Genomic DNA, 26,743 nt, shown 5'->3' with positions numbered 1-26,743 from the left:
ATGCATGCTAACTCCAAGCGGCCTACTGTTGAATATATTGATCCGATTATTTCTGCTGAGATTCCAAATATCAATGAAGATCCAGAATTGTATTCACTTGTAAGTGAATTCATGATACATGGTCCTTGTGGAGCTGAAAATATGAATTGTCCATGCATGGTTGACAAGCAATGTTCGAAAAAATTTCCAAAGCAATTCTGTGATCATTCTTCGGTTGATGTCAACGGTTATCCCTTATATATGAGAAGAAACAATGGATATTTTGTCGAAAAATCAGGTGTCAAGTTAGACAATAGAAATGTTGTTCCATATAACAAATATCTGTTGAAAAGATATCAGGCACACATTAATGTTGAATGGTGCAATCAGGGATCTTCCATAAAGTATCTGTTTAAATATATAAACAAAGGTCCAGATAGAGCTACGATTGTTGTTGACATCAACGCTGATTCTAATCACGAAAAGGTTGTCGATGAAATAAAAGATTATTATGACTGTAGATATATATCTGCATGTGAAGCATCATGGCGAATATTTAAATACGATGTTCATTACCGATATCCTTCTATGATGCGACTACCTTTTCATCTTCCTGATCAACAACAAGTCATATATGCCGCAGACGATGATATTGACGATGTTCTTGAACAACCTTTAGTTGCTGGTTCTATGTTCACATCTTGGATGGAATGTAATAAAATTAATAAAGATGCACAAAAACTTACATATGTTGAATTTCCTACAAAGTTTGTTTGGAAACCTGATGATAAGTTGTGGAAGCCAAGGAAAATTGGACGTTCAATAGGAAGGATTCACTCTGTTTCACCTAAACTTGGCGAAGTCTACTTCTTACGGATTCTTTTAAATAAAGTGAAAGGTCCAAAATCATTTGAAGAAATTTGCACGGTAAACGGTGAAGAATTTCCTACTTTTCGAGATGCATGCTATGCTTTAGGCCTCTTAGATGATGATAAAGAATACGTTGATGTAATTAAGGAAGCAAGTCATTCAGGAACTGGTTTTTATCTTCGTTTCTTATTTGCTACGATGTTAATGTCTAACAGTTTGGGTATACCAGAGTTTGTTTGGGAAAATACATGGAAACATTTGTCAGATGGTATTCTTTACAACCAACAGCGTAGATTAAAGTCTCCAGGTATTATAATTTTGTATCATTATATGTACAAACGGATTATATATATTTTAAATATGCACGGTATAATTTTTTTTACCATTACATTGGTTAATATTATATTCTTTTTGACATATTGTTCATTTTTTACAGGTTTATCACTCAATGAGGATCAACTCAAAAACCTGACTTTGTTCGAGATCGAACAGATTTTACTTCGTAACAACACGAGTCTTAAACATTATAAACAAATGCCTTACCCTGATTCCGACACAGTTTCTTCTTCAACAAATCGACTTATCATGGAGGAGCTGGAATATGACATAACGCTTTTAAAGAAACAGTTTGATAGTATGTTTCATGCATTAACAAACGAGCAACGCAATATTTTTCTTGATATCATGACTACAGTCAATGATAATAAAGGAGGTGTGTTTTTTGTTTATGGATATGGTGGAACAGGCAAAACCTTTCTTTGGAAGACGTTATCTGCAGCAATTAGATGTAATGATGATATAGTTTTAAATGTTGCTTCAAGTGGTATTGCATCTTTATTATTGCCTGGAGGTAGGACAGCACACTCTCGGTTTATAATTCCGTTGAATCTTACCGAGTATTCTGTTTGTAAGATACCGCCTGATAGTGAACTCGGCAGATTAGTAAGAAAAAGCTCATTGATTATTTGGGATGAAGCACCTATGGTCCACAAACATGCATTTGAAGCTTTAGATCGAGCTCTGAGAGATGTATGTAAGTTTGATAAGTCTACCAACTCAGATATTCCATTTGGAGGGAAAGCGATTGTTTTTGGAGGAGACTTCAGGCAGATTCTACCTGTTGTTCAGGGAGGTAGCAGACAAAATATCGTTAATGCTTCTTTAAGCTCTTCATATATATGGCAACAATGCAAAGTCCATAGATTAACAAAAAACATGAGACTAACCGCTGGAAAGGATCCATCTGATATTCGAAAAATACAAAATTTTGCAAACTGGCTTTTGGACATAGGAGAAGGAAAAGTTGGTGGTTTGAACGATGGTGAAACGATTATTGATGTTCCGGATGATATTCTCATTAGTGATCCACATGATCCTATAGGTTCATTAATTGAGTTTGTATATCCTTCAATCTTGGAAAACTTCAACGGTACGAGTTATTTTCAAGAAAGAGCTATACTAGCTCCAAAAAATGAAGTTGTCCAACAAATCAATGATCGTTTGTTAGCATTGTTTCCCGGAGAAGAAGTAGAATATTTAAGTTCAGATACTCTTTGCCAATCCGAGTTTGTTCATGATCAGTTTGATCCCAATTTATACTCCCCTGATATTTTAAATGGTCTTAAGGTATCAGGTTTGCCAAATCACAAGTTAATTCTAAAAGTCGGTGTTCCAGTTATGTTACTAAGAAACATTGATCAAAAAAATGGATTATGTAACGGCACTAGACTACAAGTGAAATCTCTTGGCAAACGTGTTATTGAGGCAATTATAATATCTGGAACTAATATCGGAAAGCAAACATTTATTCCAAGAATGTCTTTAAGTCCATCTGAAAAAAAAAATCCTTTCAAATTTCAAAGAAGACAATTTCCATTGGCTGTATGTTTTGCAATGACAATTAATAAAAGTCAGGGGCAGTCGTTATCAAAGGTTGGTCTGTATCTCAAGGATCCTGTTTTTTCACATGGACAACTGTATGTTGCCTTATCTAGAGTTCAAAGTAGAGAAGGACTGAAATTGTTAATTTTAGATAAGGATGGTAGACTTACAAACAAAACTTCAAATGTTGTGTATAAGGAAGTTTTTAGGAATTTATAACTGCTTCTTACCCATTAAATTCTAACAATTATGTTTTTTTCTGTTTTTTTGTAACATTTTTTTTAAATAATTTATTCTTTATAGAGCATTGTAATCCATAATATTCAGTTTGTTTTGATATTTCATTTTCAGACTTTAATAGACGCCACATGGTGTTTCTTGATTCCTCCCTCATTACAAAAAATATTGATTTGCCCTCACACTTCATAAATCATTCACATATTCAAAGATGTATTTTAGTTATCTTCATATTTAACTTTCGATGGATTGATTGTGTTTCTATTTAACATATATTCAAATTTATATACTTTTTTACAAAATTATATTAATTTTAATTTTAAATAATCATTACAAATATTGCTAAACAAACTTAATTCTTATTAATAATATAAATTTGTTTTTCAATTTTTGACCCGTGGTTTCCACGGGTTGTAACCTAGTGGTAATATAATTTAATAGAGGGCCTTTAATATATTCTGAAATTAGACGAGTTATTTAACTTAGGGTTAATTGCATAGAAGATATTACGTTTATAATTTTTTTATTTATTTATTTTGATACAGTTTTATTTTGTTTACAATTAATATACTAAGTTTTTAAAAATAGTAATTTTAGCACTGTATTTTTCAATTTGTTTCAATGTCTGCGTGACAGTCTTTAATGACGTGGTGTTGACATGTGATGACGAAATGTTTTTTTTATCACGTCACCTTATGGGTGTCAAAATTGAAAAATTAAATAAAATTGAAGCTATGTAAATCTTCTACTATTATCTATTGTCCATACATTTACTAGATTTTTCATACGAGTGATCTTTTTCAAAGATAACGTACATTATTTATCAATTCCATAATAAAGTGACGTTTCATCTAAATGAGTTTTTTTTTTCCTCCTATTGTGAAACATTGGTTTCTTCGTTAGATGGTCTGCAGTCTAGTTGTCATAATGAAGAGCACATTTTCCTTGTTTCATTCATAAATTTTATAGGAAGTTCTTCAATCATACGAGTTCACAAAGGTGTATTTTTGACCTTTACATCCTTCATATTGAACTTATATAACATTTTCCTAATGAACTCTTCATGGGAATGTTTAGAGTAGCTCTTGCTCTATAACACTATGATTATGGTCATGCCAAGTAGCTTTATATTTTGCTAAGTGCATTTTCGATTAGTTTAGTTATGTTTATTACAGATTGTCATTAATTAGTATGGTATTGATTGGAAACTTTTAGGAGCTTGGCTAGAGTGTAACAAGTTGAGTAGATTGACACCATATGTTCAAATCACTTTATTCAAGAAAAGTTAAATTATAGCTTTAATATGTGCATATAAATTTGTAAGCATATTTAATACTTTAGTCATTAAGAATTTGACATAAAATATGTCAAAGATTTTATCACATGGTCGACCTTTTATGACTCGTGATTTATCTTTACCAAACTCATTTTATCTTCACCGCCTAGCAGAATTCTGCTCTTGGCCATTACACAAAAGAATGTGAAAATTTTATAAGCGAGTTGTCGAGTTGAAGCGTAGACATGACATAACTTGCTCTGATCTCCCCATGTTAGTGGTGAAACACCCAAGAATGCCGGTTACCAATCTTTTTTGTACTTTGTTATAGAATATAGATTGTATTTATACGAAGTGGAGAAATAAGTCCACCAAAGTACAATGTCATGACCACAAAAATAACTATGAAGTGGCCTCTTATTCATCATCAATGGCAATAACGTGGCATCATGAATTGCTAAGATACAACATAACAACTATCATGATCAACCAAAAGCCACTACACAAGCCTCAAGCCAAATCTACATCAACAACTTTGGAGGTCTTAACACGTGTACTTCTCTGTTCTTCGATTCCCAACCATTTCCGTATGTATTCAAATACATTTTCATCTCTTAATAGTGTCCTATGAGCACAAGGAATTCCCACCCTTTCTATTGCTGGAAATCCATCTGCCTGTTCATATAAACCATAGTTCAGTTGATGACACAAATCACAATCTTTTGGTTGCATTTGTTAAATGTCAGGCAAATACACACATTACATACGACATAAGGTAGGAATAGTACCATTGCTGACTCAGCGGGAACTGTTGCATCTCCATCCACATAAGAGTATTCAGGCTGCAAAAGGTAAAAAGAAAATGAGCATTCATGTCAATTATGGATTCTAATTACCTTTTTACAAGTACAATATATGTCAGATGGTTGATTGAAGGATTCGGATTACTTACCAATGAGTGGCATATCTCAGATGGATCATTAATTGGATCAGTTTCCGAACCATAACTGCAAAATAGTATTCATTTGAGCACAAAAAAGTTATCAATCGCAAAGCACAATATGGATCAAGTAGTTTTATAGTGTGATAAAAGGAATGGAGCGTAGTGCTAAAAAATTACAAGTCCAATACAAAAAAGGGTTTAAATGCTTGTTTATGTAGTGGCGTTTCACCTTTTTCCCAATTTATACAACAAAAGTGTTTTTTAGACGAAATCTGCAAGCACATTTCATTCTATAAGTTGAAAAATATATAACAACTCAAGTGTAACCTGCTTTTTAACCGGTTAAAACGTGATTGCATGACCTGTGTCAGTTGCGCAAACTTTCAAAAGTGAAACATTGATTGTCACAAATTCTTAAAAAAAAGGGAAAATGTCAGGAAAACTCAACCTGTATATTATAGGCATTTTACTGAAAACCCCCTATATTAAATTCTCCCACTGTTTTATATCTCCCATTATTTGAAACCGTCTAATTGCATTTTCTTAAGGGAATTTTCAATACGATGTCTATAATAAGTTGTGCTCTTTGACATTCCAAAACATTTAATATACCGGTTTTTCCGTATGGATTAAAAAAATGGGAGTTTAATTTTAAACAGTTAAGAATTTAATATGGGTTAATTTTTAATAGGCTGTGCTTTTCTTATTTTTTTTTAAAGGAAACATTGTAGGGTAAAAAAATGAAATATTGTTGCATAGGTAAATGTTTAACGACTTCATAACCTACCAAACATCGAAAGGGGTATCCAATGATGTTCCATAAATGTTATAAAAATCAATCCCTTCGGGAAGCTGCACACTGTTTAGCATCTTGCGTGTAGTAGCTGCCCATTTGTAGATGGACAAATTGAATGGCAAAGGTATCGTCTTCTTGTTATATTCTATCTGTCATAGTTGAATAACTGAAGCTTAGATGAATCACTCACATGGTATGCGTGCAAGAGTGACTCGTTTTTGGGACATATGTAAATTACCTCATTGTCCTTCAATGCTTCTTCAAACAGCCCCACACAACCAGATGGGTCATAAGTTTCCAGTCTGGCTGAATCTTGTCCATTTTCTGAACGGTTTCTCCAAACCACAATTTCAGGTTGTTTTTTCCATTGGAACTCGGGATTAGGAAGCATCTCATATATTGATGGGCATTCCACCAACTGAAAACACAAAAGGAGACAGCTGAATGGCCTTCATTTTAATAGCTAATAAATCTTTTGTTTCAATTGTAATGATACTAGCTTTAACAACAGATGAATGTCATAAAACATTACTAGTTGATGCATTGACCACCTAGACACAAAGAAGTAGCTTTCAAGTCCCTCAACAAACTGTAACCCGGTTAAGAGAGAATCATTGATGTATCCGGGTGCACCTTGGAAAGGGGTTGCAATACTTATCCACTTATTCACATACTTGGAAAATACCTATATATAGCAAGTGGATCACATGTCATAAAGTTTATATTAATTCATCACATATCATATCATATATCTAAGGAGCAAGAATAAACATGTCATTAATTGGATTTATTTTCATACATCAGAATGGAGTGATATGAAACATGATACTAGCAACCCACCCATGGAGTGTGATATAAGGTTGACTTTTCTACCCCCTGAAGCTTTATACGCAGTCTCTAGCTTTTCCTCAAGACCATCCATTGCCTGGTCGGTTCTGCCAAAAATATATATATGACACACGGTCACTGCCATACTAGCTGCTTGTTTTATTTTGAACTTTTTGAAACGCTCAGTTACTAAAAGGTAAAATTATATATATATATATATATATATATATATATATATATATATATATATATATATATATATATATATATATATATATATATATATATATATATATATATATATATATATATATATATACCTATTACTTTGGCGGAAGTCATATCCATATCCAAACAATGTGGTTCCTTTCTTGTATCCATACTTAATAAGCATATCGATCATGTCATGAAAGTAGTATACGTCCGTCACTTGTAAACATTTTATCAACTGAAAAGCCAAGATATACGAGAATTTATATCAATATACAAGACACTACTTATTCTTGTATGCATTTGATCAAAGAAAAAAAAACAAGTTCTCTTCTTTATCATGCTACTAGACTTAAGTACCAATGAGGGATCCAAAATATCGATAGCATAAAGCCCATAATCATCTTGAGGAACCACAATATCAGAACTATCATCCAATGCTTCCGTGTAGCCTGAAAATCCAATACAAACGAATATTAACAGAATTTCTAAACTTAATATTTACAAATTTCATCGCTATATCTTGATCAGCATAACTAATTTTATTTGACCAATACAGCCATATATATGCATCTGTTGTTATGAAATAAGTAACATATCACCTGCGAGCTATCTATCCATCCCCCATAACATATAAAGAACCCATAAACAATCCATTAAGACGCAAATGTTCCACCATGCAATTAACAGACAAAGATACCATCTTGATAGTATAGCTTATGAAAGGTATGACAAATTAAGGCCATTATATATATTACAGTATATAATAAAAAAGATTTTATCGAGAAAGAGAATGAACCAGTGTCGGGATTATACAGGGACCAGGCTCTCTTTCGGAACTCCATATCAGCAAGAAGGATACGGACCCAAATACGGGTCGTGAGCCCGAAGCAGCTCTTTAGCTTCGAATTAAGAATAGTCCCGCCTATGCCACTCACCAGAAGTATCGGGTCAAAATCAGCCACATCGTCACCGGAGCTCTGATTACCGAAGCACCACCGTTTTCCACCCACCATTTCTTAATTCTTCTTCCTCCTCCTTCTCGAAGTGTACCACGTTCCGTGAATAGTTGGAATTTCTAGAGAAGTAGTAATTTAGATTATATATTATATACAGTTGATCAAGAAAAGAAAGGAAAGTCGGAAATTGTAGCCGGAAGATTTGCGATAAGTATTATAACTTAATCCTAAGATAATATAATATTCGGTTTTAATATTCTTCTGGATTCATCGATATACGTCTTCTTTACCCTCCTTTTATACTTTCCCCGTACTGAAAACTCATTACCATATCTTAAAATTAAACGTATTTGCTACATTTTTACTGTTTTCCATCTTTTTCGTTTAAATGTAAAAATTAATAGTATACTCTTCATTATTCAATTCCTTATCATACTCTGTCTCTCTCTTTAAATTTTACAATATTAAAAGGAGAATTTCATATATATATATATATATATATATGAAATTCTCCTTTTAATATTATATATATATGAAATTCTCCTTTTAATATTGTAAAATTTAAAGAGAGAGACAGAGTATGATAAGGAATTGAATAATGAAGAGTATACTATTAATTTTTACATTTAAACGAAAAAGATGGAAAACAGTAAAAATGTAGCAAATACGTTTAATTTTAAGATATGGTAATGAGTTTTCAGTACGGGGAAAGTATAAAAGGAGGGTAAAGAAGACGTATATCGATGAATCCAGAAGAATATTAAAACCGAATATTATATTATCTTAGGATTAAGTTATAATACTTATCGCAAATCTTCCGGCTACAATAATAACATATAATACTTATCGCAAATCTTCCGGCTACAATAATAACTATATATATATAATAACATATAAATTTTATATTTCAAAAATTGTTCTCATTTGAACATCTCTCTCTATATATATAGAGAGAGAGAAAGAGAGATGTTCAAATGAGAACAATTATTAGACTGAGAACAATTTTTGAAATATAAAATTTATATGTTATTATTATTAAAAAAATAATTATATCCTAACGTGATATCACTTTCTTACTCTATCACACACACACACACTCTCTCTCTCTCTCTCTCTCTCTCTCTCTCTCTCTTGAAAGTATATCTACACCAACATCATCACAGAACCGCTACCGGAACCACCGTAGCGTCGTTGGAACCACTGCACGACCGCCTCTTCAATCTCGTCGGATCTTCTTGTTCGCTACCTCCCTCCACTCCTATCGTCGGAAATCATCTCCTCCTCCTCTCCTCTTCCTAAACTGTCACCATATCTCCATTTCACCGGCCATAAGATCTACTTTCTCCACGAGATGCCGATCTCTAATCTAATTCCTCCGACATCTTATCCCGATCTCGATAAGATCTCAGCGACAACGATCGTCAGTGAAGCGAGACGAGATCCCGATCTCTAATCCAAGTCTTTCGACCTCTGGAAACAGCTCACTGAGAGAGATACTCTCATTTCCGACCTTCACTCATCTTGATTCCTGATCTCGTTTCACCAATGATCGTTGTCGCCAACCGCTTGTTGCCGGAAACCTAACCCACATATATCTCTTCTTGGAAAAGGTTTCGCAACGCCACCATCAACCACTGGAAAACACAATCATATTTATCAGTCTATTCTTCTTCCTGTCGGCATCATTGTGAGTTTGTTCACCACAGAAAAAATAGGTGTGGTGGTTGGTGGTAGGTAGTGAGTGGTTTTGGTTAGTTGCTTTTTTAATTGTTTGTAATAATTGATTGATTTTTATGAATACTATTTTATAGTTTTAATTAAAAAATTATGTGGTGCAAATTTGTTTTCAAATGTTCTCGCAATAAGAAATGTTCTCGATTGAACGTTCCTCTCTCTCTCTCTCTCTCTGTATATATATATATATATATATATATATATATATATATATATATATATATATATATACTATCTTATAAAAGAAATCTTACTATTCTATAAATGGAATCAATATAATATAATATTTTTTTAAAACGTTCAAGTCTTTAAACTTAAAGTACAACCAACTATTAATATAATAATATTATAATATATATCTTACAAATGATAATGTTAGGGATACAAGTATTAAAAACATATTTAAATTAGTATTTCCTTATTTTTTGGGATTGAATTAGTATTTTCATCAATTTTGATCCAACTTGTACTCCTAAAATATCTCTTCTCTGGTATCGGGTGCATTCGAAATCTGAAACACTTCTTTTCGACAAATCGCTTGAAATTTAAAAGCTCATTCAAATTGGAGTTCCCTAATTTTTTGCATAAAATATAGTTGATTGGAGATTAATTCAAATCTTCATCTCCTTTTCCTCCATGGAATCCACCACCACAATATTTTTTGGTTTTGACATTGCACTTTTTATTTTTGTGAAACTGATCGATAATGGTGCAAGTGTTCTTAGAAATATAACATGTCTCCGAATGTAACTAATTGCTTGAAAGAAATTATTTGCCGCTGTCGTTTTGCGCGGCCAAACGGCTAGTGTGTGTGTGTGTATATATATATATATATATATATATATATATATATATATATATATATATATATATATATATATATATATATATATATATCCCTCTTAAACCTTAAAATATCATATTTACCAAAATCATTTTTTTATAATGTTTTTAATATTTTATAATCATTTTGTATACATTAGAATTATTATAATGATTAAAAATATTAACTATATTATCCTTACGTTTTTTATAATGGAATGTAAACTTTAAATTTGTTAGAATGTCGTCTTCTTGACAAACAAAAAGATTCATCATCAACCCTTTCTATGGAATGTATATTTTGATTGTTTAGTTTTTATTGTTGTTGATTATTATCATGTTATAAATGGAAGATATTTTAAATAGTACCATTGATATTTTGATGTTTAACAAGAGCATGTACGATATTTTAATATTTAAGAAGAACATATATAAAAATTTGATGTTTAAAAATGATATATATGATACTAGGTGTGAGATCCATGTATTACATGAGTTTAATTAAAAAAAATATGAAATTTTAACAATTTGAAAAGTTTGAATTTATAAGAAAAATGAAAAAAAAAAATTAATTATTAAAATTATTGAAACTTTAATGTATTGAATACATTACATATATAAACCCTACTTTACATATATATTACATTAAACATTATATGTGGAATTTTAATTTAATAAAATGAAAAATACAATAAAATGACAAGTGGAAAATAAAAAATTTTTAGAAAATGCCAAGTGTCCAAATGAAGTAGAAGAGGATTTGTGGCAAAAAAACCTTCATTTATTATAGGAGATTATGATGTTTAAAAAAAACATATATGGTATTTTAAAATTTTATGAATACCAAATATGATATTTAGAAATTTTATGAAGGGTAAATATGATATTTAAAAATTAAGTTGAATAAATATAATATTTTAAGATTTAAGAAGAAAATATATGAAAATTTTCTAATTTTAAAATACTCACAAAATAAAGAAAACATAACTTTTTTATTTTTTATCGTCCATCTATCGCATCCATTTTTTATAGAGATTAAATTGTTATAATCGTTCAACACGTTTATGCTTTTCAATCACATTTCTTAATAATCAAAGGTAACTTTAAATGTCTCAGAATTTGGTTTTCTTTCAAATGAAAGATTCATACTCAAAGCAATGTGTGAATACATTATTTTTTTTCTGTGTATAAATGTTAGTAAAACTTCATTTCTATTATTGTTAACTTAATATAAAATTACATCAATAAATCACAGTAATAAAACACTAAAGAGATATAGAATTAATCAACATACTTTTACCACTTTATCTTTGAACTTGTCGAAATTGGAAAACTCTTTTATATATATATAGAAAAAACTACAAATTTGGTCCTTGTGGTTTGCAAAAACCTTTGGATAGGGTCCAAAAAGTTTTCAGCTTGCACCGAAGGTCCAAAATCAAGGTTTTTCATTGTTTTTGGTCCAAAAAAACTTGAAAAGTCGATTTTACCCTTTTCTATTTCTTTTTTCTATTTTCTTTATTTAGTTTGGTATTTAAATAATTAAAAAAAAATAAAAAATAAAATCTTACCCAGCACTCTCTCTCTCTCTCTCTCTCTCTCTCTCTCAACTGAAGAACTTCCCATCTCGTCTCCATTGGGAATTATATTAAAAGGGAATGTTGTAGTAGGGGGTTATTTTGACAATTCATCAAGTTGAAAAGGATTTAGGGCTTTTTCCCTCGTCACTTTGACTGGTCGGGCAAAAGAGAGACGGATACGAAGCTGCGAACGAAGCAGACGAACGAATAAAAGGGAAGCATGATGGCTCGTAGGGCGCGATTATTCGTTGATCGGTCGTGAGAAGGATTGTCTCCTGGGTCGACGGCCAAGAGGCTGCGAAGGGACGGAGGTCTTCGATAGGGCGAGACAAGCAGCAATGGTAATGACTTTGGTTGTTCGATGTCCAACAGGAGGTATGCGAGGGCCTTTTTGCTCCGTTAATTCCTTGCTTCATCTTCTTTTTGATTTGGTAGGAACAATGAAAAGGTGAAGGGAGAACGAAGGGGGTTTGTAGCTCCCTTGCTCACCGGGAACGCACAAGAAAACACCTCCGACGGAGTTCCTTCTGCCGAAAATCGGGACAGAAGAACGCACAAGAAAACACCTTCGATGGATTTGTGGAAGATGAATAAGAATAAACCTAGGTTAGGTTAGGGAGAGAGAGAGAGAGAGAGAGAGAGAGAGAGAGAGAGAGTATGTGTGTTGGGTAAGATTTTATTTTTTATTTTTTTTAATTATTTAAATACCAAAAACAATAAAGAAAATAGAAAAAAGAAATTAAAAAGGGTAAAATCGACTTTTCAAGTTTTTTTGGACCAAAAACAATGAAAAACCTTGATTTTGGACCTTCGGTGCAAGCCGAAAACTTTTTGGACCCTATCCAAAGGTTTTTGCAAACCACAAGGACCAAATTTATAGTTTTGTCATATATATATATATATATATATATATATATATATATATATATATATATATATATATATATATATATATATATATATATATATATATATATATATATATATATATATATATATATATATATATATATATAATAAGAGAAACAACTCTTACATTCAACTATTATAAAAAAACCATCCCACTATCTAACACTTTCACTCTATGTTGTAATTAAAGCAATGTGTTTGGGATGCCTCACAACTAAAGATGAAGCCTTGTTTATACCCATGGGAGTCATCATTTGTACAACCTTCGTTATGTTAAATAACAAAACAAGTTAACCATTTCAGATTAAAAAAAACTTAGGTGACCTTCTTTTGAAAAAGTAAATCAAGTTAGCAGAATATTTAATGTGGTTCGGTCCAGTTGACCTAAGGGTGGCAAATCGTACTATCGTTTCATGTTTCTGTCTGACACGACACGATATCGTGTTCTTTTTAACTAACATGAAAATGAACGAATTAAAAACCGACAAACACGATGACACAAAAAATATAACATATATTAAAAACTAGTTTATTTAATGAATATTTTATCACACATAACACGACAAACACGATAAACACGATAAAGAATTGCTAAATCGTGTCAATTTCGTTTTGAATTTTGAACACGAACATGACACAACACGACATCGTGTTTTTTACAGTTAAAACGAACATTACACAAACATGAATTCAAATTTCATTTTCGTCCCAATTCCGTTTCGTTTCGTGTATTTTTTTCGTGTCGTGTCATAAATTGCCACCCCTAAGTGGTGACCTGCATCCACGAGCGAACAAGAGAGAGAGAGAGAGAGAGAGATGATTTATTAACTTCCAAGAACAATCACAATCACACACAAGGTTACACCTCACTTGAGCTCTTAAAACAAAGTAATCTCTCTTGCTTACTAACTGTTCCAAAAGAGTGCTCTTAACCTCACAGTGATTACTCTCTTAAAATTTCTGCACACCCATAATGATGGAGATATGAGTCTATTTATACTTGAGCTATCGTACCTAAAACCCTAATGGGCCAAGTCTATTAGCCCATAAGCCCATGAAATGTGACAGCCAATCATATCCCGCCATGCAACATCTTCTGGAACATTCTTCCATGTCATACAACCCATGAACATCAGTAGCACACATGATGGACTACTTTGACCATAGTGGAGCATCATGATGCATATGTGGCGTATCATGAACACTAATGGTCCAACATCCATCATGGTGGCACAAAATGGTGTAATCCTCGAGCAATACCAACTTCTGAGCATCCTTGAATGATCTTGAGTATCATAGAGGGCTTCATAGCATACTTCACTCATCAGGGATACCATGGCTCATCAAGGAACCAAAATAGCCCATCTTGCACCATGATGGTGCAACATGTGCAAGGAAGGCGCAACAAGCATCAAGTATTGTGCAAGAACTTCTAGGTTGGAGCAACATCACCATCTTAGCACAATAATAACATGCATGGCGCAACAAGGCCACACTTGGCGCAACAACATACTCCATGGTGCAACAGGAGTACCCCATGGTGCAAGAGGGATACCCTATGGCGCAAGAGGGAGTATCTTGGCACAAGAAGGAGTGACCTTGGCGCAACAACATCCTTCTTGTCCCAAGTCTTTAGCAAATGGCGCAACAAGGTCCCCTTGTTGCTCTATATCACTCCCAAGTGCTCCAAACCTATTCCGGGTGCTCTAAACCCCCTTCTGTATGATATGCTCCTTTGTCACTTGATCCGTTCCTTTGTCAGGCAATCCATTCCCTTCTCAGATGATTTGTTCCTTTGTCACATGCTCCATGAACCTCAAGTGATCCATGAACATGATCCAAATGCTCCATGTTGGACAATACTTCATACCTCACCAATCTCCCACTTGAAGGCTTGAACAACTTCATTTTCCATTCAAACTCTTCATCATTATCTTAATCTCTCTCCCTCTCTATGCCAACCCTCGTCCTCAAAATCTTGGAAGAGCAACTGAAGTCATGCCTGGTTTCAACTTTTCAGTGGTAACACCTTAGTATATTCATTTGATGAGTTCTCCATTCTAAGGACTTTCTTCAGCTTAGTAGCCCCTTGGTTCATTGTCTTGAACTCTATGGTCAGCCACATCTTAAGCTCATTGATCTTCTGCATGTTGGAACCAACAATCAACACGTCATCAACATTTAATACAAGGGTTGTAATGCCAACATACTATGGGTCCAATCATCCTCGGGATGGTATATATCCTAGGCCCACAACCATCGGGTTGGAATGCCCACATACTACGAGTCCAATCATCCTCGAGATGGAATACTCACAGCCCACAACCATCAGGTTGGAATGCCTAGGTCTGTTGGCTCTTGTACAAAGCAAACAAGCCTCAACCACTAATCAAACATGTGCACATATATCATATAATCACATAACAGTCTATAAACAGACAAACCGATCTAACAGATCATAACAACATATAACATCCTATATATCATGATACCGATCTAACAAATCATAATAACATAATATCATCCTATCTACTAGGATACTAATCTAACAAATCATAATAGCATATAACATCCTATATACCATGATACTGATCTAACATATCATACAATACTCGAGCATATAACATATCAAGATAACAATCCAAAAAGGGCCGACCTTGGTGCCTTCGACCCTTGAGTATAGTGAGGAAAAATCGCCTCACAAGTAGCTCGGGATGATAATGTCAAACTCCTCCAACTCAAAAACCTACATCTACCATGACCCGCTTTCATAAATTCCTAAATTACTAAAATAACCCCCCCCCCCCCCATTTAAATCGGTCAACCCTTGGTCAAATTCAAAGTCAAAGTCAACGGTCAAGGTCAACAGTCCATGTTGACCCAACTCGTTAAGTGCAGAAATTGTGAAAACCCTAGTTGACTCACAGAGTTCCTAGACAACTCGTCGAGTCCATGCAGTGTCCAAATATCAAGAAAACCCTAACTGACTCGTTGAGCTGTCTCGCTGGCTCGTCGAGTCCATGCAGAAACCAACAACTGCCAATCTTCATATGACTCATCGAGTTGACCATGTAACTCGTTGAGTCCCTTCAGTCCATTTCTTTTTCAGACGTCTTTAAGCTACCCTAAAATCTCCAAATTGCAGATCTAACCTCCTAGGGCGTGGTTTCTACATAAAGTTGCAAACTTTACATACATGAAAGGTCCTAAATGCCAAAACCAAGCTAAGGGATAAGTTTTAGGTAAGGGGAAGGCCATAGCTTGTTAAAGACTAGAACTTTGTGACTATAAGGGCTTAGAGGAGTCCATATCTGAAGTTACAACCTCAGATCATGCCCAATACCCAAAATAACCCACAACTAATTAGAAAATGGCCCTAAACCTTTGCATGAAGAGATCTAGCTAAAGATAAGTCAAAGTAACGACTTGTTACCTTCAAGATGATGCCAAGATGAAGTAGAAAATAGATCCACAAGCTTCTCTTTGCTCCAAGCTCCTTAGACTTCAAGCTTTCTTCATAAATCCACCTACCAAGCTTCTTAACACACAAAAATGGAGAGTAGGCACGATTAGGGTTTTTCTGAGCTCAAGAGGGACGATAAGGGAGGCAGAGGGAGGCTAATGACCCTTTTAAAAAGGGTGCAAAACCCTGGAAATTAGGATTTCATTTTCTAGCTCCTACTCGTCAAGTTGGGGTCCTCCAACTCGTCAAGTAGACCCCTTAAATCCACGTGGCCTGAATTGTTTCTACACGACAAGTTGGGGCATCCAACTCGTCGAGTAGGTCCAAGAGCATGACTATAAGCTTTAAATTTTTATACCTGGGAGTCGGGATGTTACAATGCTCCCCCACTTGAACTAGTCTCCATCCTTGAAGTTTGCTGCGGCAAATAACTCGGGGTAATGCTCCCACATCTTTGCCTCTGGCTCCCATGTCCACCCGGATCCCTTCTGGTGCTGCCACTATACCTTTACCAAAGGTACCTCCTTGTTCCGTAGAACCTTCACTTTCCTCTCAAGAAAGGCCATTGGCCTATTAACATAATTCAGGCACTCGTCGACCTGTATATCGTCCAGTGATACCACTACCTCCTCATCTAATATGTACTTTCGCAACTGTGACACATGAAAAGTGTTGTGGACCTGACTAAGCTTCTCCGAGAGATCCAATCTATACGCCACCTTGCAAACCCTGGCAATGATCTTGAATGACATAATGTATCAGGGATCCAATTTCCCCCTCTTCCTGAAGCGAATCACGACCTTCCAGGGTGAGACCTTCAGTAATACCATGTCTCCCACCTGGAACTCAAGATCAGATCAACGCTTGCCATCGTAACTCTTCTGCCGACTCTAAGCGGTCTGCAACTGCTGTCTGATCTGCTGAATCCTCCTAGTAGTCTGCATAACTACCTCTGTTCGTCCTATCACTCTGTAACCAATCTCACCCCAACAGATTGGGGTGCGACATCTCTGTCCATACAACTCATATGGTGGGGCACCAATACTGGAATGAAATTTGTTGTTGTAGTTAACTATGCAAGGGGTAGATAGGAGTCCCAGCTCCCACCGAAGTCAATAATGCAAGCTCTTAGCATATCCTCAAGAGTATGTATGGTCCCATGACTCTGGCCGTCTTTCTACGGATGATAGACTGTACTGAAGTGCAGCCGCATGCCTAGTTCCTCGTGGAACTTCTGCTAGAAATGGGAGGTGAATTGAACATTAAGGTCTAAGACAATAGAGACCGGCACCCCATGGAAAGCAACGATCTCGCAGATATATAAGTTAGCCAGCTTCTTGGCCGATGAACTCTCCCGTACTACTAAAAAGTGGGCGCTCTTGGTTAATCGATCCACGATGAACCAAATAGCATCGAAGCCCTTCTTCATCTTTGGTAGATTGGTAATAAAACCCATCATGATCTGTTACTACTTCCACATGGGAATCTGCAGGGGCTGCACTTGGGCGTGTGGCCCTTGATGCTCGACCTTGACCATCCGACAGGTCAATCACCTCTCAACGTACCATGCAATCTCCCTATTTATGCATGGCTACCAGCAACTCAATCGTAAATCCAAGTATATCATGATGGCACCTGAGTGAATAGAGAAGGAAGACTTATGAGCCTCCTCCAAAACAATCTGTCTGACCCCACCAGACATCGGAACCCAAACCCGACCGCAACAAGTCACTAATCCCCGACTATCCTGCACAAACCAAGTGTTTTCACCCTTAATCTTCTCAAGCTTCCAATTTTCCTACCACATACCCTCAGCCCGAGCTTCCCTCATCAAGCTCATAAGTGGAGAATCCATTGATATCCTCATACATATCACCGGAGTAGAAGATCCAGCTGACTTACGGCTCAAAGCATTTACAACCACGTTCGCTTTACCTGGGTGGTAAAGGATCTCACATTCATAGTCCTTGACTACATCCAAACACCTGCTCTGTCTCATGTTTAGGTTCGGCTAATCCATGATGTGTATCAAACTATTGTGGTTCGTGTATATAGTACAACGGACCCCATTGAGATAATGTCTCCAAATCTTGAGAGCGAATACCACCACTCCCAACTCCAGATCATGAGTAGGGTATCTCTTCTCATGCGACTTTAACTGCCACGATGCGTAGGCTATCACTCATCTTACCTGCGTAAGGACCGATCCCAGTCACGTGATGGATGCATCACAAAACACTACAAAATCCTCAACTCCCTCTCGGAGAGTCAAGACTGGAGCCTCGGAAAGTCGTTGTATGAGGGTCTCAAATGCCCTCTGTTGCTCAGGGCCCCACCAGAAATCCACCCCTTCCTTGTCAGACTAGTGAGGGGTACTATAATCTTGGAGAAATCCTGTATGAATCTTCGGTAGTACCCTGCCAATCCCAAGAAGCTCCTGATATCTAAGGGAGATTTCGGAACCTCCCACTGCATAACCGCCTCAATTTTGGTTGGATTGACCAAAATCCCCTCCTAGTTAACAAGGTGTTTGAGGAACTGAACCTCTCGTAACCAAAACTCGCATTTTGAGAACTTGGCATAAATCCGTTCTCACCTCAAAACTCCTGAGAGCTCCTGAAGATGCTCCTCATGTTGCTCTCGGGTCTTGGAGTACACCAAGATATCGTCTATGAACACAATGAACGAGCGATCAAGAATTCGTCTGCAGACCCGATTCATCAGGTCCATAAACACCGCCAACATGTTGGTGAGCCTAAACGACATCACCACGAACTCATAATTTCCATAATGAGTCCGAAACGCAGTCTTCTCCACGCCATCCTCCCTAACGCTGACCTGATGGTACCCGGACCTCAGGTCTATCTTGGAGAACCAAGATGCCTCCTGCAACTAATCGAAAAGATCATCTATCCTCGGGAGTGGATAAAGGTTCTTCACCGTCAACTTGTTCAACTCTCGGTAGTCAATGCACATCCGATGTGAACCATCCTTCTTCCTGTCGAAGAGGATCAATGCTCCCCACGGAGAACAGCTTGGACGGATGAACTACTTGCCCAACTATTCGTACAACTATGATGATAGCTCCTGCATCTCTGGTAGTGCCAATCGGTACAGTACCATGGTTTACAGGTTTATAGGTAGTAAATAAATCTTGGTTTGGAGTTGAATGATATGATGCAACGCTATCAATCACCCACTCATCATCATAAGTGCCAACATGTGGGCATGATTCCTCCTCATATACAATAAGAGCAATGACTTATGTTATGGTGACCATGGTTTCACAATTCTCCCTACTTGAAATTTTGACAGTCAATCTTTTATGGTCATAATAATTACAATGATTGTAATAGCCTTCAAACCATGTATTTGAATACTTACCTCACTCTTGTGATTTCCCTCAATCTTGGGATTTTCCTCTACTTTGACTATATCTGCCTCGACCTCGACCCCGACCTCTACCTCCAGTTCTTCCTCCATCTCTTTCTTTGTTTTATGACACGAGGGAAAAAGACTGATTTGTATCATCTTCTTTCCTTATGATTCCTCGTTTATTAGGGCGTCTATGACCATCTCCATTATCACTTTGCCATCGGTGGCAAAATTTTTGAGAGTCACAACAAGCATCTCCGAATGATCTGGTAGAGAACTCAGGAGCAATATAACGTGTTCTTCATCTTTGAGAACCTAATCAACAACACGAAGCTAGTTTAAAAGATCTTGGAGCTGACTCATATGTTTGATTATGGACGTACTACTTCGTTACTTGTGGTTTACAAGGCACCTCATTAGCAAGGTCTTTTTTGTGTGCCGTCGTTTCCAGATACATATTCTCGAGCTTCTCCTAGAGTTTGTTCATGTTTTTTCTCTTGAGAGACATGATGAAAAACACTATGTTCGATGCACTATCGAATTTGCACCACCATTTTCTTGTTTATTTTCGTCAAAAAATATTTTGTCTTTGTGTCGGGTTTGATGCCTTTCTTTTCTATAGGCCCTGCTACATCTTTCAGATTAAGCAAATATTCCATCCTTGGCTTCCATGTGTTGTAATTTGTGGGCGTAAGTCGAACCATCATAATCGTACTTGTAGATTCCACTGAAAAGACTTAAAAATTTATTTTACAAGTATTCCGAGAAAAAGTTAGATAAAACCGAGCTTTCAATTAGATTCGAATGCATCAGAAATGGCGCGAAAGACTTTTTCGGGGTCAAAATATACTTTCTTGAAAAGTTATAAGCTAATTTGTAACTTTTCAGAACTATATAGACTAAACTGTAATTTTTGCAACTTATAGGGACCAATCTAAAATGTTTCTTCTGCATAGAGACCTTTCTGAAATTTTTTTGAAGTTTAGGGACGCAAAATGATAACTTTCGGAAAAACAAGGATTGAAATGGATTTTTCGAGAAAAAGAGGGACCTATTTGAAATTTTATAGAACTTCAGGGGCCAAATTGCAAGTTTCCAGAACAGTTGTCAATGCTGACGTTACGCTGATGTCGTGCTAACGTCACTTCGTCTTCTCCAGAGACTTGGTTTTTCGACGATGTTTGACTAACTTTGATCGATGATTTAAGGGTCTTCCCGTCGTTGAAAAATTACGAAAAATGTATTTTCAGATTCCCTGAAACGAGGCTTTTCTAGTGGTACGCCCAGTTTCTTGAGACAAAAAAATTGATCCAATATAGAAACAATCTTGAAAAAATCTTTGGACACTAAACGAAGCACTGATATTAGTTGTTAGGATTAAAAAATTCTTTTATTCAATAAGAAAATATAATTACAATAAGAGGAACAACTCTCACACTCAACTATTACAAAAAATATTGGACTTCTAAATGGAGGCTCGAAGTCAACAGAAGTCCTCAAAAATTATGATTAAACCCTTATTCCCTTAAGTGTTCTATATCTTATTGAATATGTGGTCTTGTTACCAACCCAACTCGTCTCGATAAACAACATAATTTTAGTAAAAAAAAAGTGTAATAATTTATTCACTAGGGAAATAACTATGAGAGGTTTAAATTTTAATCCATAGAATAGTAAAAATGTGATCTTTGTATTTTTTTTTCCTCTTAAAACAAGAGAAAAAGACAAATCTAGCTTAATTCGTAATATTTTTTTAAGATTTAACAAAATTTTCTCCTAAAAATAGCCAAATAAATCGTTGATGGTTGGTACCGTGCTGTAACTTCCCTAATAATGGATGAAGTTGTCTATAGATGGAATCGAGTTGATATCAATATCAACGCCTACACCATTATGAGCACCAATGGTACCGCCAGATGTGTAGAATGATGAGTTGGGTATGTTGCTTCCTTCGTCTCTCTTTTCTTTTCCTCCCTTTCTTCTTCTTTTTCTTCTCTCTCTCTCTCTCTCTCTCTATATATATATATATATATATATATATATATATATATATATATATCTCTCTTTCTCTCCCCCTCCTTTAGGGATAAACTCATAACAAAAGATTTTACAAAAATGCTACATATATAAGTTGGAGACTTTTTCAAACTCCACCAAAAAAACTGCAAATCACATGGACCATTTTTTATGATTTATTCTTTTTTGTATCATCCATAGATTAGACTTTTTTAGACAAACTATGTTGATTTAACGGCTTTTGTGGCTCGGTCTTCAAGTACCTCTCAAGACTATAATCCTTAATTAAGACCGATCTTTAAAAAAGAAAATAAAAAAAGTATAAGTTCATACCACTTATGCAACAAGAAAGATGGATAAGTTTTTATGTATATGTACATTTCATGGTAAAAAATACTTCATTTTTTATTGTAAATGTATATATATATATATATATATATATATATATATATATATATATATATATATATATATATATATATATATATATATATATATATAGAAGTAAGTTCAAATAAAAACAGTAAATAGTGTAAGAATGTAAAAACACTATGTTTATGTTATTATTCTGTAATGAATTTTGTATATGTGTATTGTTGAAGTAATTCTAATATAAATATTAACTTTCGATTAGTCATATATTCATTACAATGTTATTATTCTATTATAAACTTATGTATGTGCATTTTTGTAGTAAATTCTAATTTTAATTTTAACCTTTAACTATCCATTTATTCTTTGCTAAATAATGACATAAAGTTGTCGATACAAAATTAATTGCAGAATAATAACATAGAAAAGTGTTTTTACGTTCTCACACTATTTAGTGTTTTTATTTGAACTGTCTCCTATATATATATATATATATATATATATATATATATATATATATATATATATATATGAGCTAGGTTCAAATGTTTCTCATATCTATTATGTGTTAGAATGCACCAATAAGAATTTAGTAAAAAATAAATTATTATTTAATCAAATAAATATAGATATTAAACGATTTCCATAATTATATGTATATTAAATGATATAGATAATTTGTAACATCTTGGCATGTATTCCCGAACCTTCTTCTATCTTTTCCTTGTCATTTGTAGTCCTTGGGTTCGAATGTGAAGAGCCAAGATAGTTGAAGGGCCAAAGTTTGCAAACATTTGGCCAGGAGGGAGTACGCTGCACATACATAAGAGTACGCTAAGCGTACTAAGTCCGCCTTAGTACGTTGGGCGTACACTTATGTACGTTTGGCGTATTAATGTCTGGGGGAAAACCCTAATATTTAGGGTTTGGGGCCTATATAAGCAACATGATGAGCATCACACCTCCCTTACCTCAGCCTCCACAGATTACATTCGTTCGCCCCAAAACCCTAGCCTCTCCTTGTGTGTTTAAGCTTATTTGGTGTGTTCTTGAGTGCTTTAAGAGGAAGGCAGTGCATCAAAGTGTTGAAGAAGAAGACCAAGCTTGTAGATCTGAAGTTAACTTGTGCTCAAGAAGTTCCAGAAGGTAAGTTCTAAAATTTATACATATATGCTTAGATCTGACCAATTTACCTTACTAAAAGCATTTATTATCTCAAAAAGCCATAAGGTGGTGCATGTTGTGTTTTGGACGAAAAAGGTTGTTCTTCTAGACTCTTGGAGGGACCTTGAGTGATAAAAACTAGGCCCCATTAGCTGTATGTGTCCCATACATGAAGAAATAAGGTCTTAATAGATTAAGACCAAGCATTATGAACTTTATGGACGTCCAAAGTGATAAAGTTCATGACTTTATGGATCCTAGGCATGTTAGGTCTCTGGATCTGAAGTTTGGGCTTATGTACTTAAGCCATTAAGTACTAAATAAGGTTTTGGCAAACAGTTGAGTACGCCCAACGTAAATCCAGTACACCCAGCGTACTGGGTCAACCACCCTGATGGTTGTCAACATCCGGTCGAGTACGCCCCGTGTACGTCCTCTGTTGGGCCTTTATCAAGTGGGCTTCAGATGTTGGGCTGTTTATGGACTAAATGGAGTTGGGCCTTTGCTGGACTTTGTAAATAAGATATTTTGGACCCGGTTGTGATAGTGGATCGTGGGGTGAGGCCCAATTAGTAAGTTAGGCCCAATTTAGTAAATTGGGCCGATAATGGGCTTTTTAATGTGGACTTTCAAGTTAAGGACTGGGTATTTGGACCTTGGCCCAATAAAAAGAGTGGACTTAATGAATGGTGTGGAAATTTAGTCAAGAAGGTTATTTTGGGTAGTAATTTGGTGTTTATTGTGTAATAGTTTGGGATTCCCGGTGAGACAACATTCTGAGATTTGCAGTATTTCAGCACTACTAGAAGGGTGAGTTATCCTCATTATATCAACAGGGTCTAAGGCACCAAGGCCGGCCCTTTATGGATTGTATCTGGTTATGACATGATATGTTTATTGGTTTGCCTCCTGGTAGTTAGGATGAGTTTATGTTACGCTTAGTGACCTGGTTAGGTCAATATCCTGGTTATAGGGCGGTATTATGTGATATGCTAGTATGATATGTTAGACGGGTATCCTAATAGTCATGATGTTATTAAGTGTTATGTGGTATGATCTATTTTGATCAATTGTTATCTATAGTCTGTTATGTGATTATCTGTTATGTATGTGCACATGTTTGTTTGGCGGTTGAGGCTTATCTGCTTTGTGCGGAGCCCAATAGACATGGGCATTCCAACATGTTGGTTGTGGGCCGTGAGTATTCCATCCCGAGGATGATTAGACTCATAGTATGTGGGCATTCCAACCTGTTAGTTGTGGGCCTGGGGTATTCCATCTCGAGGATGATTGGACCCATAGTATGTTGGCATTCCAACCTATTGGTTGTGGGCTTGGGGTATTCCAACCCAATGGCTGACTAGACCCATAGTATGTTGTTTATGATTATATGTGTATTATCGTGGGTATAAGTATTTTTTTTTTGGGGGGGGGGGGGGGTAGCTCACTAAGCTTTCGGGCTTACAGTTTCAGTTTGTTGTTTCAGGTATTTATGGTGATCGCGGGAAGGCGAATGCAGGATCGTATTACTCCTCCCGTTGTTATGATTTCATGATTTGATACTAGGATTGTGACATCCCCAATTTCACGGACAGAAAAGACCGATTTGTTTATGATTTGTTTTATAAAAATCAGAGTAAACCCTTTTGATTAAAAGAGTTGCGGAATTTGTTCCCAAAACAAAATATGATAAAATTTATCAAGGCGTTCTCAAAGAGAATGTATTTTTATTAAATAATAAAATCTCGGGATGTCATGTTCGATACAGACCAAAAGCATAAACAATATAAAATAGACCTTACAACAGTTATTTGTAACTACTGATCTATAATCCAAAATCTCTCATCAAGTCCACCAATTTATACTCTTGTGTCATTACCTGTAATGCAAAGAAAACTTAGTGGGTCAGGCTTGGGAGCCTGGTGAGCATATAGGGTTTTCATCCCACAATAATACATTTATTATATTCAATTATCAAAAAAAAATCAACCCAAATACTCATTCCCATTATCTCCTTTATTTCTTAAGGATTTACCCTAAGAATCAACTATCCTCTATCCATTTATTCCTAAGGATTGACCTAAGGAATTGACACAAAGTCCACCACTGCCAAGGTCCACAATTTACGACTGGTAAACACTTAGTTCAACATACTTAACAAACACCTAGTTCTAATACTCCTAGTGAACAATTAATTCAAAACATCTGGTGAATACTTAGTTCTAAAGCACTTAGTGAGCACACTCAGTTCAACAATACCAAGTGAACACATAGAGTTCTAAAATACCTAATGAACACATTGAGTCCAAAAATACCAAGTGAACACATAGAGTTCTAAAATACCTAATGAACACATTGAGTCCAAACACCAAGTGAACACATAGAGTTCTAAAATACCTAATGAACACATTGAGTCCAAACACCAAGTGAACACATAGAGTTCTAAAATACCTAATTAACACATTGAGTCCAAACACCAAGTGAACACATAGAGTTCTAAAATACCTAATGAACACATTGAGTCCAAACACCAAGTGAACACATAGAGTTCAAAAATACTTATTATTTCGTCTCACGTCAACTATTTCATCTACCCATGTTCTACCCAACATATTTCTAGATGAAAACACATATACAGTTTAAATCTTTTAAAACATGTATTTCAACATTTATCTCAAGTAAATAAACAATGTATAAACACCTAGCACATACTTCATAGCAAATACTTCGTATTTATGCGGTAGAAGAAAGCGAATATACATTAACGCATATAACAACAAAATATACACATAACACGTATTTCATATAAAATACTTCGTATTTATGCGTTAGAAGAAAGTAACCACACACTCACCTGGTTAGACGATGCTCGGACAGCACTACAGCTCTAAGAGTAGTATTCTTCGGTGAAACCGGGATATCTTCACACACCGGGTTTCTCACGGACAGAGCTTCGGCTCGAAAACTCTTTTCTTCTCGGGATCTTCGGGCTTCAGGACTTGCTTCGGGTCTTGGGGTTGATACCGTGGCTTCGGGGGGTTAAAATAGGGCTTAGAGGGTGTATCGGGAGTGGGAGAGAAGGGATGGAGCAACCATAGTCGGCTGGCCCTTCAAATCTATTTATAGGGCAAATTTGGCCCTTGCCACGTCGTGGCAACCTTTTTCCACGTCGTGGGCTTGGTCGTCACTGCATGCGTCATCCCAAGTTGCATCTGGGGGCCTCCCGGAGGTGTCAGGACACTTGCCACATCATGGCACTGCTTGCCACGTCGTGGTCTCTGACAATTTTGGGGTTTCGCGCCCCGAACTTCAAAAATTCATAACTTTCG

At 35.5% G+C, this 26,743-nt stretch overlaps 2 protein-coding genes across 2 annotated transcripts; one reads left to right on the top strand and one right to left on the bottom strand.

Annotated features, from left to right (window-relative positions):
- Nucleotides 1-3,043, top strand: LOC145008641 (uncharacterized). The gene is made up of 4 exons (XM_078967229.1): nt 1-1,156; nt 1,286-2,613; nt 2,764-2,825; nt 3,034-3,043. The coding sequence occupies exons 1-4, from the start codon at nt 1-3 to the stop codon at nt 3,041-3,043; spliced, it is 2,556 nt and encodes an 851-aa protein (XP_078823355.1).
- Nucleotides 3,044-4,225: 1,182 nt separating this feature from the next.
- On the bottom strand, nt 4,226-8,219 carry LOC145011009 (phospholipase A(1) LCAT3-like). Its single transcript, XM_078969617.1, has 10 exons — nt 7,820-8,219; nt 7,381-7,472; nt 7,131-7,258; nt 6,782-6,917; nt 6,515-6,667; nt 6,221-6,400; nt 5,974-6,131; nt 5,196-5,250; nt 5,032-5,085; nt 4,226-4,918 (listed from the first exon to the last, which is right to left on the bottom strand). Exons 1-10 carry the CDS (start codon nt 8,034-8,036, stop codon nt 4,754-4,756), a joined length of 1,338 nt encoding a protein of 445 aa, XP_078825743.1. The 5' UTR covers nt 8,037-8,219; the 3' UTR covers nt 4,226-4,753.
- Between the last annotated feature and the right edge of the window lie 18,524 nt (nt 8,220-26,743).

Source organism: Lactuca saligna, chromosome 8 (assembly GCF_052625555.1).
Source record: "Lactuca saligna cultivar CGN05327 chromosome 8, ASM5262555v1, whole genome shotgun sequence".
In the NCBI taxonomy this organism is placed as follows: Eukaryota; Viridiplantae; Streptophyta; class Magnoliopsida; order Asterales; family Asteraceae; genus Lactuca; species Lactuca saligna.
The sequence above is the reverse complement of the archived record's forward strand: the minus strand, read 5'-3'. Positions and strand labels throughout refer to the sequence as shown.

Bases quoted from the DNA above. Each gene is read 5' to 3' on its own strand.
- LOC145008641 (XM_078967229.1), top strand. From the start codon at position 1: ATGCATGCTAACTCCAAGCGGCCTACTGTTGAATATATTGATCCGATT. The intron at 1,157-1,285 runs GTATTATAATTT...CATTTTTTACAG, and splicing joins GCGTAGATTAAAGTCTCCAG to GTTTATCACTCAATGAGGAT. The intron at 2,614-2,763 runs GCAATTATAATA...AATAAAAGTCAG, and splicing joins TTGGCAAACGTGTTATTGAG to GGGCAGTCGTTATCAAAGGT.
- LOC145011009 (XM_078969617.1), bottom strand. From the start codon at position 8,036: ATGGTGGGTGGAAAACGGTGGTGCTTCGGTAATCAGAGCTCCGGTGAC. The intron at 6,668-6,781 runs GTATGAAAATAA...TGCTATATATAG, and splicing joins TCATATCACTCCATTCTGAT to GTATTTTCCAAGTATGTGAA. The intron at 6,132-6,220 runs GTAATTTACATA...CAACTATGACAG, and splicing joins AAGCATTGAAGGACAATGAG to ATAGAATATAACAAGAAGAC.